Here is a 15,470-nt window from a genome sequence, read left to right as displayed (position 1 = left end):
CTTGTGAAGGTCCTTCTCAAAGTGAGAGACTCTGGAAGATACTGAAGCCAGGAAGCTTCAGAGGCAATCGTGAGGCCATGAGTATGAACTTGCATGGCTTTAGGCCTCTGGTTGTCCCTGGCTCCAGCTGCCAAAAGGCACTTGGGCGTAGGAAAGCAGTAGGCAGTGGGGTTTTACTGACATGCATTCAGCCCCAGGAAACCTTTGGGTTTGCTCACATTTGCAGATGTAACACAAACCATGTTGCCAGAACTCCAGCTACACTGTGTTCATGCAGCAACTTGCACCAGGGGAGCGTCGGGTTGGAGATGAGGAACAGTCTCTTTGCTGCAAGAGCAGTCAGGGATGGGAACAGGCTGCCCAAGGAGGTGGTGGAGTCACCATCCCTGAAGGTGTTCCAGAAGCCTAGGGACATGGCCCTTGGGGACAAGGTTTAATGGCCATCAGGGTGTTGGGTTGATGGTTGGACTGGATGGTCTTGGAGGACTCTTCCAAGTGAAATAATTCTGTGATTCTTTATGTAAACTTTAATAGCACACAAAGGAAAAGGAAACCACCCTGAGCATACAAAGCTTTGAGCAGTAGCAAAGTCTGGGTTTATACAGTGATAACACTCCAGACAGGAACCTCCTTGCTTGTGTAGGCACAGGTGAGTGTTGATGTAACCTGGATTTTAGAGAGCCCTAATGTTGCATCTTTTATACCCCTTCAGACACACCAAAGTTTGAGGTTTATTGTAGAGAGATTCCAGCTGAAAGTTCTGTTCATCATGAACTTTACCACCAAGTCTGCAGCTACCCAGACTGCAAAACGAGAGATTTGCTGCCCAGCATTCTTCTGAAGGTGCTCTCATCCGAGCAGTCAGACAACGAGTGGAGTGATTTTGTGGACATCAACAACCAAGGAACACAGGTAAATCGTTAGGAGCTGTTTCCTGGCTCCCAGCTCAAATGGCAGTTGTCCCAGAACCTGTGGCAGGAGCTGTAGGGGTGGACATGGGAACCCCCTCTTGCTCTTCCCCCCAAACAAAGATCCTTTTGAGAAAGCTGGCCTGGCTCAGCAGCAGTGTGGGCAGCAGGACAAGAGAGGTTCTTCTGCCCCTGTGCTCAGCACTGCTCAGGCCACACCTTGAGTGCTGTGTCCAGTTCTGGGCTCCTCAATTCAAGAGAGATGCTGAGGTGCTGGAAGGTGTCCAGAGAAGGGCAGTAAGGCTGGGGAGGGGCCTGGAGCACAGCCCTGTGAGGAGAGGCTGAGGGAGCTGGGGGGGGTGCAGCCTGCAGCAGAGGAGGCTCAGGGCAGTGCTCATTGCTGCCTGCAGCTGCCTGCAGGGAGGCTGTAGCCAGGTGGGGTTGGGCTCTGCTGCCAGGCACCCAGCAACAGAACAAGGGGACACAGCCGCAAGCTGTGCCAGGGCAGGTCTAGGCTGGATGTGAGGAGGAAGTTCCTGGCAGAGAGAGTGATTGGCATTGGAATGGGCTGCCCAGGGAGGTGGTGGAGTGGCCGTGGCTGGAGGTGTTGAAGCCAAGCCTGGCTGGGGCACTTAGTGCCATGGTCTGGTTGGTTGGGCAGGGCTGGGTGCTAGGCTGGGCTGGCTGAGCTTGGAGCTCTCTTCCAGCCTAGTTGATTCTATGGTTTTCTTTCTGGCCTGCACAGTCTGCCATTGCCCTGCACCAAGCATCTCTTGTCTGTTGCTTTTAGGGGGGTTTAAAGTCATGAGAGGTCTCCTTCCCAAGGCCCTTGCTGTGGAAGCTTTAGCATGCAGGTTGCCTTCTGCACTGGCTGCTCTCAAAAGCAGCTAGCTCAGAAGTGCAGCCTTTCACTTACCTCGAATCAATCTGATGTTCCCTGGAAAAATCAGTTCTGAAAGCCTCCTCTGGCTGCTGTAAGCACAGGATCCCACAGGATCCCACAGGATCGGGGAGAATCCTTCTGCTTGATACTGTGATGATGACAGGACTTTCATCTTCCTGCTCCGTAGGAGCCAGCACTGTCGTTCTTCCTCGGTGTCTTCACAGGAGCTGTGCATGTCTTTCCAAACCAAAACAAACCCCTCCTTTTTCTTTCCTTCTGTTATTTTTCTCTGGTTTGAGGTAAATGAAAACTTCCTTGACTGGAGTCCTTTTCGATGGGAGTTTTTGAAGTCATTAGTTTACATGGAATCAACATAAACTGCTGGCTTCTTTGAAAGAAATCCTGCTTTCAGATGTTTTCCCTGGGGACCAATCACAAAATGCTCTTGATTATTGAGTGCTGTGTTCTGCAGCAAGCAGCTCGGTTCCATTCAGGCAGGCAGGGCAAGGTTTCGGATTTCAGCCATTAATGTGATGCCAGCCCGGAGTGCTTTATGAGTATCTGGCTCCTAGAAGGAATTAGAGGCTAAGGCAGCATTTGGGGATCGTTGTCTACTCATAGAACTCTCTAAATAAAAAGTGCAGCCTGCTGTTACTGAACTTTTAAAGGTTTCCATGCAGAGAACTTCCCCAGGACATCTCAGTCAGGCTGTATCTGACAAAGCTCTAGGTAACCAAGAGGTTACTGATAGCTGATAGCCTCACAGACAGCTGGCTTCAGGTTGGGAAGCCACTGACATGTACAGGATCTGCAGGGATTCCTATTCTGTCTGCCTAGCCTCCTAGCCTATTTGAAAGAAGTCTGTATTAGTTTACTAAAATGGAGGTGTTTCTTGTCAGAATCATCCTAACTTAGAAGGAAAGTGTCCAGTGAGGGTTTTTAAAAACAGTGCTTTGGAAATTCACTCCATGTCCTTTTTTTCCCTGTAATTCCACCCTGCAGGGCTGCAAATCTTTTTCAGATAAGCAAAGCATTCAAATTAACAGGCTGAAATTGGAACTTCTCTTAGGTGTAATTCTCAGAAGAGTAAGACACAGTTTGATGAAAGAGATTCAATTGTCTGCCCAGAGTTGTTACAGATGGTGTGATGAGAATCAGCCTAGGTGCTGATCCTGCCAAGTGAGTGGTGGGCAGCAGTAAGGAGTCTTCAGAGCAAACCGTGTACCGAGGCCGTGCCAGCCCCGTTAGCTTAGTGTTCACCCCGGGGTTTGCATCCTTTACACGCCTGTGTTGCCAGCAGCCCTGCAAAGGAGGGAGGCAGCTTGTTCTGGCAGGGGCTGCCAGCCAAGCAGGGAAGACCTACACCTCTTCTCTGCTGCAGCGCACAGAACGGGCACCGCTGCGCAGTTCAGCTCAAGTACAGAACCTCTTTCCTTCAAGTGGAGGCTTCCCTTCTGAGGGCAGCTTACTTGGAATGAAAGTTTGCACATCTGTAAGCAGGACACAGACTTGTCCAGTTCCCCTTTCTGCCTGTTTTATGCTCTCCAATAGACCTCTGCCAGTTTCTTGCAGCAGCGCCTTGCTTGGGAAGCTGTTCTCACTGAAGCTGCTTAGCTGGCTTCAGGTGTGCTCAGCGTGAGCTAGCCAAGCCTTCGTGGATCCAGAGTGGGAGTTCCGCACTCATCGTGCCACTGACCAGCTCTGAGCTAGGGCACAGCAGCACAGTGGTAGCTTGGGGTTTGGAGAGGGTGAGATTTCGCAGAGCTCCAGCAGTTTGCCATTCTCCCCAATCCAAACTCACCAATTAACGTTCAGCATTTGTTCTTCTCTCATATAACCTCCTCTCTCCCTGGCACATCTTGCTTATTTCTGCAGAATAAGTTTCTTACTACAGTTTATTCAGTTACACAGTTAAGGGGTGAGGTGCAAAGGTAGTCTTGCTGTACAACTCAATTACTTACAGCAGCAGAGCTTTTGTTTTCTGAAGTACTCAAACCTGTTTCTGGTTTTCCTGAACCCATGACGGGTGATGGAACAGTGGAACAGCTTGCCCAGGGAGGCAGCTGACACTCCAGCCCTGGTCTGCTCAACAAAGCCCTGAGCAACCTGCTGTAGTGGAAAATGTCCTTGCTGACTGCAGAGGGACCTTTGGAGGTCCCTTCCAAACCATTCTAGGAGTACCCAAACGGTACTGAGTACAGGATGCCAGGCAGGGGCCGTGAGTAGGCTCAGCGATGGCTTTAAAAGCAGCGCTTTCAGTAGTGTTCCCTCTGCTTCTCCCTCTCTCCCCAGATTGTGTTCTTGACTGGCTTTGGCTATGTTTATGTGGACATCGCCCATCAGTGTGGAACCATAGTCATAACCCTGGCCCCCGAGGGAAGAGTGGCACCCGTCGAGATCAACCTCAGCAGGTACCTGCAGCACACAAACGGTGATCAAAAGCATTACCAAAGAGCGCTGAGAGGTCAATCAGCTGCCCAGGTGTTGGCCAGCTTAGGAACTTTGGCTTGCTTGTTTCCTTCGGTTCAGACCATACCTTGTGCTTTCTGTACTCCAGTCACAAAGTGACAGTCTAACATCAAGTCACTCTGGGGTAAACGCTAAGTGTCTGATGCAAAAGGGAGTCCTGAGTTGCTCACTGGGGAATTAGAACAGACATTTTCCATCATTAATTTTGAATGTGTCCATCAGTTTAAAACTCCCCTAGGCCTGTCCTGCCATCTGTAATTGTGCAGGCTCCCACTAAAACTGTGGGAAGCTTGATGTGCAGGGGCTGTGGAAACAGTCTCACAGTCAGTAATTAGCTGCACTTGATTAAAACACTTCTCTTTACAATACTTTCACACTTCCATGACACATCACCACCAGTCCTCAGCGCCACTCCAGTGCATTTCTAACAGTGCCTTTCCCCAAAGAGCAGAGTGCCTTCCTCTTGCAGCCAGAGAAGAATTAGCTGTGCTGGATTTGTTTGCAGCCTGTTGCCCGAGAGGCTGCTCACCAGCAGTACCAACAGCCCACTTGCCAGTTAACCATGGCAGTGGGCAGTGGACACGGGAGCAGGTTAGTGGATCTGTTGGAATGTGCTTGCTGCTTGTCCATGAAATGAGTTATCCATAGTGGAGACCTTCAATAGTGCCTCCAGAGAAGGCTGCAAGAACTGAGGCTGCACACAGATTATCAGAGGCCTGTGTTTGTTGTCTGCTTTAACAGCTGGCCCTGTTCAAATTCAGTGGGGAGAAGCTGTGTGTGTGTGTCCAAGCTGTGCTGTTATTGGTAAGGAGAAGCTGGCAGAGGTGTGTGATACCCCTTTTCTTAGAAGACCTCCTGAGTGATGCTGACTGTGGTGATGAAGGCTGCCAGCTGCCAATAAGATTAATGAGACCTGATTTCCCATGTCCTGTAGGGAGCAGTTCTGATGGCTTTGTGAGGAGTCCAGAGGCCAGGTGACCTACATCAAGTGACAAAACCTCTTTTTCCTCTCGTCTAGGAGTCAAGAGCAGACCCTGTCGCTGAAGATGTTCATCAGCCAGCTGAGCCTGGCTGCCTTCGATGACATCACCAGCCCCAAAGTCTCCTGCGAGCTCCTGCGCCTCACAGCAGACAACATCTTCCTGCAGGTGGCCCCAGCCGCCGGCTACCCCAGACCCCTGCCGCAGGAGGCCGTGGAAGGCCTCCCACACTTTCACAGCCTCCAGGTGTATTGTGAAGACCTGCAACTGGACAATCAGCTGTACAGTAAATCCAACTTCCATTTTGCAGTCCTGCTGTGCCAAGGAGAGAAAAATGAGAGCGTGCAGTGGCCCAGGGTGAACAACCTCATCCTTGGTAACAAGGATCTGGAGAGATACAAGGAAAACTGCTTTATAAAGCTCTGCATTGCCTTTTCTGAGGACAGGAACTTCACGTTTCATGTGAATGACCTCAGCTTTGAGCTCAGACCAGCTAGGCTGTACGTGGAGGACACCTTTGTTTACTACATTAAGACACTGTTTGACACGTACCTTCCAGAAAGGAGGAGTGCTTGTCAGCCGCTGCGGGCGTCAGCCGCTGCCCCGGCGCTGCCCGAGCGAGTGAGGGAGCATGCAAGAGCTTTGGTCAGGCCAGTGAAACTAAGGAAGCTGACCATACAGCCTGTCCACCTCCTGGTCAGCATCCACGCCTCGCTGAAACTCTACATAGCCTCAGATCACACCCCTCTCTCCTTCTCTGTCTTTGAGCGAGGACCCATCTTTACCACTGCCAGGCAGCTCATCCATGCCCTGGCCATGCATTACGCTGCTGGAGCACTCTTCAGAGCAGGTCAGTACCTTACAACAACCTCAATCAGTGCTGCAGGCTGGGGACAGAGTGGCTGAGAGCAGCCAGGCAGAGAGGGACCTGGGGGTGCTGCTAGAGTGGAGCTGAAGATGAGGCAGCAGTGTGCCCAGGTGGGCAGCAGAGCCAATGGCATCCTGGGCTGGCTCAGGAGCAGTGTGGGCAGCAGGACAAGGGAGGTTCTTGTGCCCCTGTGCTCAGCACTGCTCAGGCCACACCTTGAGTGCTGTGTCCAGTTCTGGGCTTCTCCATTGCAGAGAGATGTTGAGGTGCTGGAAGGTGTTGAGAGAAGGGCAGCAAGGCTGGGGAGGGGCCTGGAGCACAGCCCTGTGAGGAGAGGCTGAGGGAGCTGGGGGTGTGCAGCCTGCAGCAGAGGAGGCTCAGGGCAGAGCTCATTGCTGTCTGCAGCTGCCTGCAGGGAGGCTGTAGCCAGGTGGGGTTGGGCTCTGCTGCCAGGCAACCAGCAACAGAACAAGGGGACACATCCTGAAGCTGTGCCAGGGGAGGTCGAGGATGGATATTGTTAGGAAGTTGTTGTCAGAGAGAGTGATTGGCATTGGAATGGGCTGCCCAGGGAGGTGGTGGAGTGGCCGTGGCTGGAGGTGTTGAAGCCAAGCCTGGCTGGGGCACTTAGTGCCATGGTCTGGTTGGTTGGCCAGGGCTGGGTGCTAGGTTGGGCTGGCTGAGCTTGGAGCTCTCTTCCAGCCTGGCTGATTCTGTGATTCTATTACCTTAACCTATGACATTTGCTTCAGGTACCAAGACTCCCTGCTTGCCTGCCAAGCTGAACCACCTAGCTGTCAGCCATACAATCGTTGCTTTCCTTAGACACTGTTTGCTAATGACATTTTCAGGCACCTTTTGGGCAATTAAATGTTTGAGCAGACCCCAGTGAAGATTTGTGAAGCTGTGCTAAACACTGGCCAGCCACCTGAGGGCTATGCAGACCCTGCACACAGCTTGAAAGCGTGCTCTGGCTGCCTTAGGTTTTGCCATTTTATGTTGCAGCACCAGTCAGAACCAGGCCACGTTCCTCACATAAACTCCCCAGAGCTACCTTTAATCAAATTATGCAGCATGTTGCTCTGTGTTCAGGAGTAAATTACAGCCCTGGATGCTGGTTTGTTGTTAGAGCTCCTCTTGGCTGCAGCTCGTGGCTAGGAGTCTGTCTTTCCTCATACAGCCTTCATGCTAAACTGGCACACAGATGTTTGCTGTCCTTTGATCCACAAACTCTGAAGTTTGCTGTTACTTTCTGCCACAGGGGATCAATAGTGAGCAATTAGTTTATTAGGCAGACAGGTACATTGTTTCCTGTAAATATTCATTTAGAAATCATGAAACCTGTCTCTTATGTCACTTAGTGTGGAGTGGAATTTGTATTTGAGACAGGAGGAAGCTCCTCCATGATCACACACAAACAATGTACTGCACTCTGGAATTCCTGTGCTCAGTTCCCCAAACTGCACACTCACATCTCAGCTTTGTGAAAAGAGGTGAGATGCTGAGCAGTGCTTTCACTGTGTGCAGGCCTGACTTGCACAGCTGCGTGTGGCAGCCACGCACAGAGCTGTGCACCAGAGCACTGTGCACTGATTTATTATTTTCTTGCATTATTTTGCTTGCAAAATGTGCAGGTTTTTCACTGCTTGTTCATTTTGGAGTCAAATCCCACAGGACAAAAGCAGAGATCTGTTTACCTGCTAACAAAGAGTGAAACTGTGGCCAAATACGGTCCACACCGAACATGGTGTGAAGGTTTCTTCCCACAGCTGGCTAGGAGTGGTGACAGACTGCCCCAGGAAGTTGGGCTTGTACTGACTTTTCATCCACAGCATCCTAGGTGAGCACTTCTGCTAGTCAGGGATTCCTGAGCCTGACCTTGGTTGTCCCTCCTGTTCTATCCTTGCAGTGTGCAACCGTGCACAGACCGGGGTCAGGGTCAGTGATGGAGCTGAAATCAGGCAAGTTTAAAGAACAAGCAGTAAGCTTTGCTTCAGTGGCACTATGCTAGAGGAAAACTCATAAGCCTGTAATTAGTTACTCCTCAAATCCCATTCAAAGCACTACAAGTAAAGGGTGTTTCTTGAAAGGGTTACCACCATGAACATGTTTGCTTGAGCAAAGGAGGTGCTTTGAAGGCTTTGTGGTGCTGACTCTCAGCAAAGTTAACGAAGGGAAAAAGATCAAGCAGAGAGTTTTCTGTGCTCTGCAAGCCTTGAGTCCTTTCCTCACCATCCTGGACTGGACTCTGGTGGAAGAGAACATCACCCTCCAGCGTTTCAACCACATTCATCTGCAAAGCATATTCTGTGGCTTTGTTCTCTCCCCACTGTCCCAAGCACAACTTCTTGTGGCACCTGCACAAGTGGCATTCCCACACAGCTATGCCTTATGCTCCAAGTGGGATTTTTGCCCTTAACTGTCTGTGAGGCCATTGCTGCCAGACAGGAGGACGCAGGACTTGCCCCAGAGCCTGCTAAAAGGCTGTATCAGGCTGCCTAATTTATGGCAAAGGAGAGGTGAGAGTCTGTGTCTGGCACGTGATGACTGGGACGGGAGAGCCCTGCTCAGAGATGCTGATTAGCACTGCTTGCCTCCAATTAGCAAAGCTTGCAGTGGAAATCTCCCATCCTTTTCTCATTAAGTGGGCTCCTATTTAAAGGTTAATAAAACTCTCTTTAAAAGTATTTCTGGTGTCAGCCAGATCCAACACTGTACTTGCATATAAAGCAAATGCAGTGGCTCTCTGCTAATGCAGCCATAAATGTTTCACATTAGTGGATATAATTGCTAGTGGATATACTTGGGAAATGGTAACCTGACATGAGCCTGTATTTCTGCCCTGTAAAACACAGCACAGAGCTGGTCAATTGAGGGGCTTTCCTGATTCAGCATTTGCCTGCTCCTGACTTACTCCCACACCTTCCTCCTGGGGCTGGGTGGTCCATGCTGGCAGTGAGGAGCCATTAGTTTTGCTCTGAGCAAGGGACAAGGAGGGTCACCCACCCTTGCTGCAAAGTTGCACATTTCCTCCAGCATTCCCTCTAGGGGTGAGCACACTCCTTCCAGAGCTCCCCAGAGCTGACAGCCTACAGGGCATTCCCGGGGTACCAGGCCACCCATCAGCTTTGTGCCTGACTGACTCCACTCCTACTTTTAATGCAGTTTTGATTCCTGACCATGCTGACTGGCCAAGCAGGTGAGTTAACTTCTGGCAGTGCCTGCTGGGAGTGTTGCAAAGCAGCCAGGCACTCCTGTCACAGGACAGCCTCTTCTGTCACATCAGGACAAAAGTGCCAAGGAAAATTAAAAAGAGGGGCTGTAAGGGATTATTGCAGTGTTATTGTTGGGCCCAAGCAGAAGCAGCATCTCTTCCATCTGTACCCTGCTCTCCACCCCTCCAGATTTCATCACTTCACACAGTGGCAAGGATAAGCTATTACAAACACCACAGCGAGGGAGTCACAGCCCCAGCCCGCAGTGCTGGCCTCCCCCGGTCCCCAGCAGGGAAGGGCTGCCAGGGGGCACTTCTTTCCAGGGCAGGCACCATGAGCCCACAGTGCTCACTGGAGCTTTGCTTGTCACACTGCCAGTCATGCCTGGGTTTTGTGTCCGCAGTCCATCCCACCCTCGTCCTTATGTCCGCCGTGGTTCCCACTTTGCACGCTCATGGATACTGGAGTTCTAACCTGCCAGGTCTGAAATGTGGGACACCTTCAACGAGAGCAGTAGGTTTTCTGGGGGTTAGAATGACAGTGTGACTTGAATTCACTTCACATGAGTAACATTTTCTCTTCTGTTCAGTTCCATGATTCAGCCTTCCGCAGGAGTGACTGGGAGGGGTTTAGAGAAAACAAGAAAAGCATCTGGATTGCAGGAGTCTGCAGCGAGGAGATGGGAAGGAGAGGGCAGGGCAGATCAAGGGCCCTTGGTGGGAGAGCAGGAGGCCAGCGTGTCCATCTGTCAGTCTCTGGGCTCTGCCGTGCCTTGTGTTGCTCTGGCAGTGCCAGTTGAAAGTGCTGGTAGCAGAGCTCAAAGACCAGGCAGTTCCTGTTTAACATTTATTGCCCTTTCTGGAGTGGTCTCTCCAGGCTGCTGAAAAAAGAAGTTCTGCAGCACCATTTCCCTAATAAATCTGCTGCCAACCAGCCTGAGAAAGACAAGACCTGCAAACAGCCTCCCAGCGACAGACTGCTGTGCACTGGGCCGTCCAGCAAGCCGCTGGCAACCCTGCCTTCATGTAGGAAAGCAGCTCCACAGAGAGCTCTGCTGGGACATGCCTAAGGAGTACTCCCCTCTGAGTAACCTACTCAGCACCCAGAGGTCAGCGCTGCGTACACAGCTCACCCAGCAGCAGGCATGTATCTGCCTGGCACTGCGCTCCCAAAGCAAGTGGCGAGCTTTAGGAGGGTTGGGGTGGATTTAAAGTAGCTTCTTAAGCACTCGTCAAGATCTGCATCCTCTTGCCTAACACTCCAGCAGGCCACTGACCTGCAGGCTGCTGTAGAGGAGCGCTTGTGTCAGTGTAAACCTCCTGTCAGAGCTCTGTCGCAGAGGATGTGAGATCACAGCACTGCCTTCCAGCTCCTAACGCCTCCCCGCCCAGGGATCGGAGCTGGCTGGAGGCTCTGGCACCCATCTCCCGAGCGTACTCAGCAGCAGTAGGGGCAGCTCCTGCAGGAAGTCTTTCTGAAGCTGTTTGTGAGCCTGCCAGAAGGATTTCTTTGGTTTCCAAAGTACCAGAGATTGCCATTGCTGCCTGCGGAGTGCCCGAGGTTTCTCCTGGGTTTCGCTCAAAGGAGTTCGCAATGTGACGAACTCTGCTGCGGAAAAGACACGTAAGGAGCACCTTGTCCCAGGTGCTGTTGCTGCGGTGCCTTGACATGTGCCTTGTCTCTCCACGCAGGCTGGGTCGTCGGGTCGCTGGAAATCCTGGGGAGCCCGGCGAGTTTGGTGAGGAGCATAGGAAATGGCATTGCAGATTTCTTTAGGCTGCCCTATGAAGGGCTGACCAGGGGCCCAGGGGCGTTCGTCAGTGGAGTCTCCAGAGGAACAACCTCATTCGTAAAGCACATTTCCAAAGGTAGAGCTCTCACTTCGTTGTTCCGACTGCCGCCGTGTCGTGGTGCACGGCTGCAGGCTGTGCTAAAGCCTTTAACAGCATTGCCTGGGGCGCTCGCCGGGCTGCAGCGAAGCGCCGGGAGGGGCACAAAGCTCACCTACAACATCTCATGCGTGAAGCAGACTACTGCTTAGCTGCAGTGCGCTGAGAACATGTCAGAGTTTTCAGCCCCCCAGGGGGAAGTGGAGATTGGCTCAGCCAGGCTCTCCTGTGATAGCTGCCGAAATATTAAAGGTGCTCCGCGCTTCTGCTACCCATCAGAAACCCGACACCGCTGCCTCCTTCTAAAGGCGGAGAGTCGCCGCAGCTGTCGGAGCGGTGCGGTGCGGTGCGGTGCGGTGCGGTGCGGTGCGGTGCGGGGGCAGCTCTGCCTGCAGGCCCGGGCACAGCAGCGCTGCTGCGGGGGGAAGTCTGTACGAACAGCGCCACCGTGTGGCGGCAGCCGCCAGGCGCTCGCTGTGCCCCAGCCTCCCGCAGGGCACATCCTCCCGGGCTCCTGCGCTCAGTATTTTGCTTACCTTCCCCTCACCTCCTCCTCCATTTAGGTTAGCCTTCCAGAAGTCTGGGATCGGGGGAAGGATGCTGGGACGAGTTCCTGTTCTCAGCAGCCAGGCAAACCCAGTGCGGCCCGATAGAAAAGGCGGGCCGTGGTGATGCGCCTGCTCCGCTGGGCCACCGCGCAGGCGGCTTTGCTGCCGCGCTGAAAAGCCCAGTCCTGCAGCGAGGCACAGATCATCTCCCCGTCTTAAATCCAGGCATTCTGATCCAGCCCCAAATATGTCTCTCCATGTGTTTAGGTACCCTGACGTCGATTACCAACCTGGCAACAAGTCTAGCCCGCAATATGGATAGGCTGTCGCTGGATGAGGAGCACTACAACAGGCAAGAGGAGTGGAGAAGGCAGCTGCCAGAGAGCCTGGGAGAAGGACTCAGGCAGGGGCTGTCTCGGTTGGGCATTAGCCTTCTAGGTAAGTGCTGCTGACTCCCAAGCTGAGTGATAACTGTTTCCTGGTGTGCTGACCAGCCTCTTCCAAAGCGGAGTTACAGCTGCAAACGCTGTGTGCCTTGGTGTTTCCCCTGGCATCACCTCAGAGCAGGGGTGTGAGTGGCTATTTCTTTTTATCGAGGCTTAGTGACTCTTGGGGGGGGCTTTGCAGGTGCAGCGACTGCCGATACGGAGTGAGCTTGCACTCTCTTTGTGAAATAACATTTTCAGTGGTACACAATATAGATCTGAGAAGAAAAGAATTGTTCTGGATTGGGCAGGGTGAGTTGTAACTAAGCCAGCACAAAGTCGTCATCCTGCTGCTGTTTGCTTTCCAGCAAGTTACAGGAATGCCCTCAGAAACTGCCTGCTCTGCTGCACTGTAGACATCAGGGACTCTTGGCCTGGCTTGAAAACCACTTGAACCTAGTGCAGATGTGATGTTAAGCTTTGATGAGGAGCTCTGCTCTTAGGGAGACCCAGCTCATCCTGATTCAGAGTAATTGCATTCATCAGGCAGCCAAGAGGCTTGGTTAGAAGGGAGGCCTGCTCTGCCCCTTTCAAAGCAGTACCTAAGCGTCTGCAAACCAACCCACACCGGAAAGAGCTCTTTGAGGAATTTTGCAGTAGGAGGTTGGATTTTCTAGGCTACTTCTGCTTGTCACACAGCAAAGGAATGCAGAACTGTATTGCTTGGCAGAGTTCCTCAGGACATATTAAAGAGTATGAATCCCTTGGAGATCAAAGTGACCAAAAGCAGCCCAGTGCAAAAGGTTAGAAGAGCTGAAGCCTGAAAGGATTTGTCTTCTTTCCTAATCTTTGCTAGTGTACACAACTCCTAAATTTGCAACCACAACCCTGAAAGCCCCAAAGAGGAAGTGGTAAAAATGTTACAAGTTTGGGTTGAGTTACTGGAAATTATTTTAAGCAATAACAGTAGATGATGTGAAGCACTGTCATTTGATAATGCCTGTAAACCAGCGAGCAAGTGTCCTGGGAGACCTCTGCCTGGAGAAGAAATTCCATATACTGGTAGCTGCTATCCCAGCAGTAAGCTGTTAGTGGTGTTGCAAAGCAAAGGGAGTTTGGAGAAGGGTTTTACTTCTCCTCCTTGTTTAATTGGGCTAGGGGCAGTCAGGCTGAGAAGCTGGAGGAGAGGTTATGCCTTTAGAAGCCTGGGGTGCACGTGCTGGTGACATGGTTTGGTGGTCTTTGCTCAGTTGTTAGTGAGACAGCAAGGTGATGTGGTGGCTGTGCCCTCCGCCGACACCCAGCGCACTCCAGAGCTAAAAGCATCAGCTGTACAGCCTGGATCGAAGCGCAGAACTCTGCCGTGCCTCCACCACCCTGCACGCAAGGCTGGCCTTGCTCACAGCAGCGCGCCTGGGGCGAACGCACAGCCAGAAACAGGGGCTCCGGCTGCCGTGTGCCCGACTGCCTAAGCAATCAGACTCACTTTAGAAACTTAGAGCTTTAAAATGGTGCTCCTCTGTGAGCTAGGACCTTGTTCTTGTGCCTGCTGCTATTTAGAGCCTCCAGTACTTTGGTTCTTAGCAGCAGAGCCAGGGAAGCACCCAGATAAATAGCTCTGGTTACTGTGTGACTGGAGTTGACCACTCAGGGAAGAATCAGGGCTATTGAGTGGCTGTCAGGGTTTTTGCTGCATCTAACGTGGATTTTCAGAAGTGTGCTTTCTCTGGATAGCAGCAGCACTGCTCTGAGGAGGCAGAGCTGCTGTGTTCATTTCCCTCACAAGGACAAGGAGTGCAGATGAGCGCAGACCCTTTGAGGACGTGAGCTTTATGACTTTTTAATTGTAAAACTGAGAGGTGTGAAAAGGGTTTCCAGGATGGTCACTGCCCTACAGAAGGGTTTCCAGGGTGGTCACCTGCAGGCTGCCCACGCAAGCCATCCGAGTCCCGCGAGCAGCTTCAGGAACTGCAAAAGCAGCATTGGTGCCTGGGCACAGGCAGGCAGGAGCCTGCAGATCCGTGACGCTTTCTGGTGTCCACGAGAAAGAAGAGCTGCAGTGCTAATTTTTCTGAAGATCTGGCTCTTGGTGGCCCTGATTCAGCAGAGCACTTAAGCATCTGCTTAAGAGCTTCGCTGAACCAGGGCCAAACTCCTGCACTCTTGTCTCCTCCTCAGTGCAAGCTGTTCCCTGTGGTACATTCTTAAGTGCTTTGTCCTGTCTCGTTTTAAATGACTCAAGCACTGTCAGGGTGTTGTTTGATTGGATTGTTATCTTTGGCCAGCTGTCCTTTTCTACTTCAGGGGAGGCTTCTGGCTCATTGTAGTAACGTTTCTGTGTGTGAAAGAAGCAAAAGCTTGTGCTAGGTGTGCTTTGCTGTCATGTGGTTAGGCAAAACCCCAGTGAAGTTGTATTTAAAGCACTCAGATGATCAGAATTTCCTACCAGGGAACTGCCTTTCGCACGATGGCGTCAAGCTTAAAATGATGCTTTATAGACATGTAAAAGAGGCAGTTGAAACTGTGGATGTTCAGTACTGGCCAGTGAAACACGCTGTGGTGAGGTGGCTCCTCACTGGAAAGCTAATGCAGATTAGAAAAGCCATCTTGAAGGTGTGTAAGGCCAGGCTCTGGCCAGCCTGATCTACGGTAGGGTGTCCCTACCCAGGGCAGGAGGGTTGGAACTAGATGATCCTTGTGGTCCCTTCCAACCCTGACTGATTCTATGATCTTCACAGGCACAGCAGTGCTCAGCAGCTCTCTTACTCCTTCCAGCTTTTGGGGAAAGCAAATTGATAGTAACAGTGTGCAGCAGTGCCTGGCAGTGTAACTGTGCTGCTGGAGGAGATAAAGCCTGCACGGCAGAGGCTCCAGTGTCAGTGATTGACGCTGGTGGTTGTTCTTGCTTGCAGCTCTCACTGAATCAGGGCTACACTACATTTGCCCATCTACAAGCAAGATACTAAGAGTTGATGCCCATCCTGGAGGTGTGTTCTGTTCCACACACTAACTCTGGAGCTGCATTAAAACACGCCAGCAGACATCCTCTTTTACCCGTATTTTCATGTTAGGTTTGCTGGAACGCAGCTACGCTTCAGCCGCGCGTTTGGCGTGAAACGTTTGCGGCAATGCTGAAGGCTGGCAGAATGCAAATGGTTTCAGCTGGGCTATCTCCCAGCCATGTGGCAGAGCATGGGCAGCTTCTCCTGGTGGGAGATATTTCCCAATTATTTCTTGGTGTGAGCTCTGCTAAGCTCTGCAATCTGCGCTGTGCTCGCCCAGCGC

General features: G+C 51.8%; 1 protein-coding gene across 6 annotated transcripts in view; it reads left to right on the top strand.

Annotated features, from left to right (window-relative positions):
• Positions 1-15,470, top strand: part of VPS13B (vacuolar protein sorting 13 homolog B) — a 333,604-nt gene that overhangs the window by 305,764 nt on the left and 12,370 nt on the right. For all 6 annotated transcript variants that reach the window (XR_010304753.1, XM_064154029.1, XM_064154027.1 and 3 more), the window contains exons 54-58: positions 713-912; positions 4,084-4,202; positions 5,279-6,090; positions 11,015-11,191; positions 12,028-12,198. Coding sequence is in view for 5 of the 6 variants with exons in the window: in XM_064154029.1 (XP_064010099.1) it covers positions 713-912; positions 4,084-4,202; positions 5,279-6,090; positions 11,015-11,191; positions 12,028-12,198 (1,479 nt within the window). In the remaining variant the exon portion in view is untranslated. The remainder of the gene's footprint in view (positions 1-712; positions 913-4,083; positions 4,203-5,278; positions 6,091-11,014; positions 11,192-12,027; positions 12,199-15,470) is intronic.

Source organism: Pogoniulus pusillus, chromosome 14 (assembly GCF_015220805.1).
Source record: "Pogoniulus pusillus isolate bPogPus1 chromosome 14, bPogPus1.pri, whole genome shotgun sequence".
In the NCBI taxonomy this organism is placed as follows: domain Eukaryota; kingdom Metazoa; phylum Chordata; class Aves; order Piciformes; family Lybiidae; genus Pogoniulus; species Pogoniulus pusillus.
Note: the sequence above shows the minus strand (reverse complement) of the source record. Positions and strands in the feature narration are given on the sequence as shown.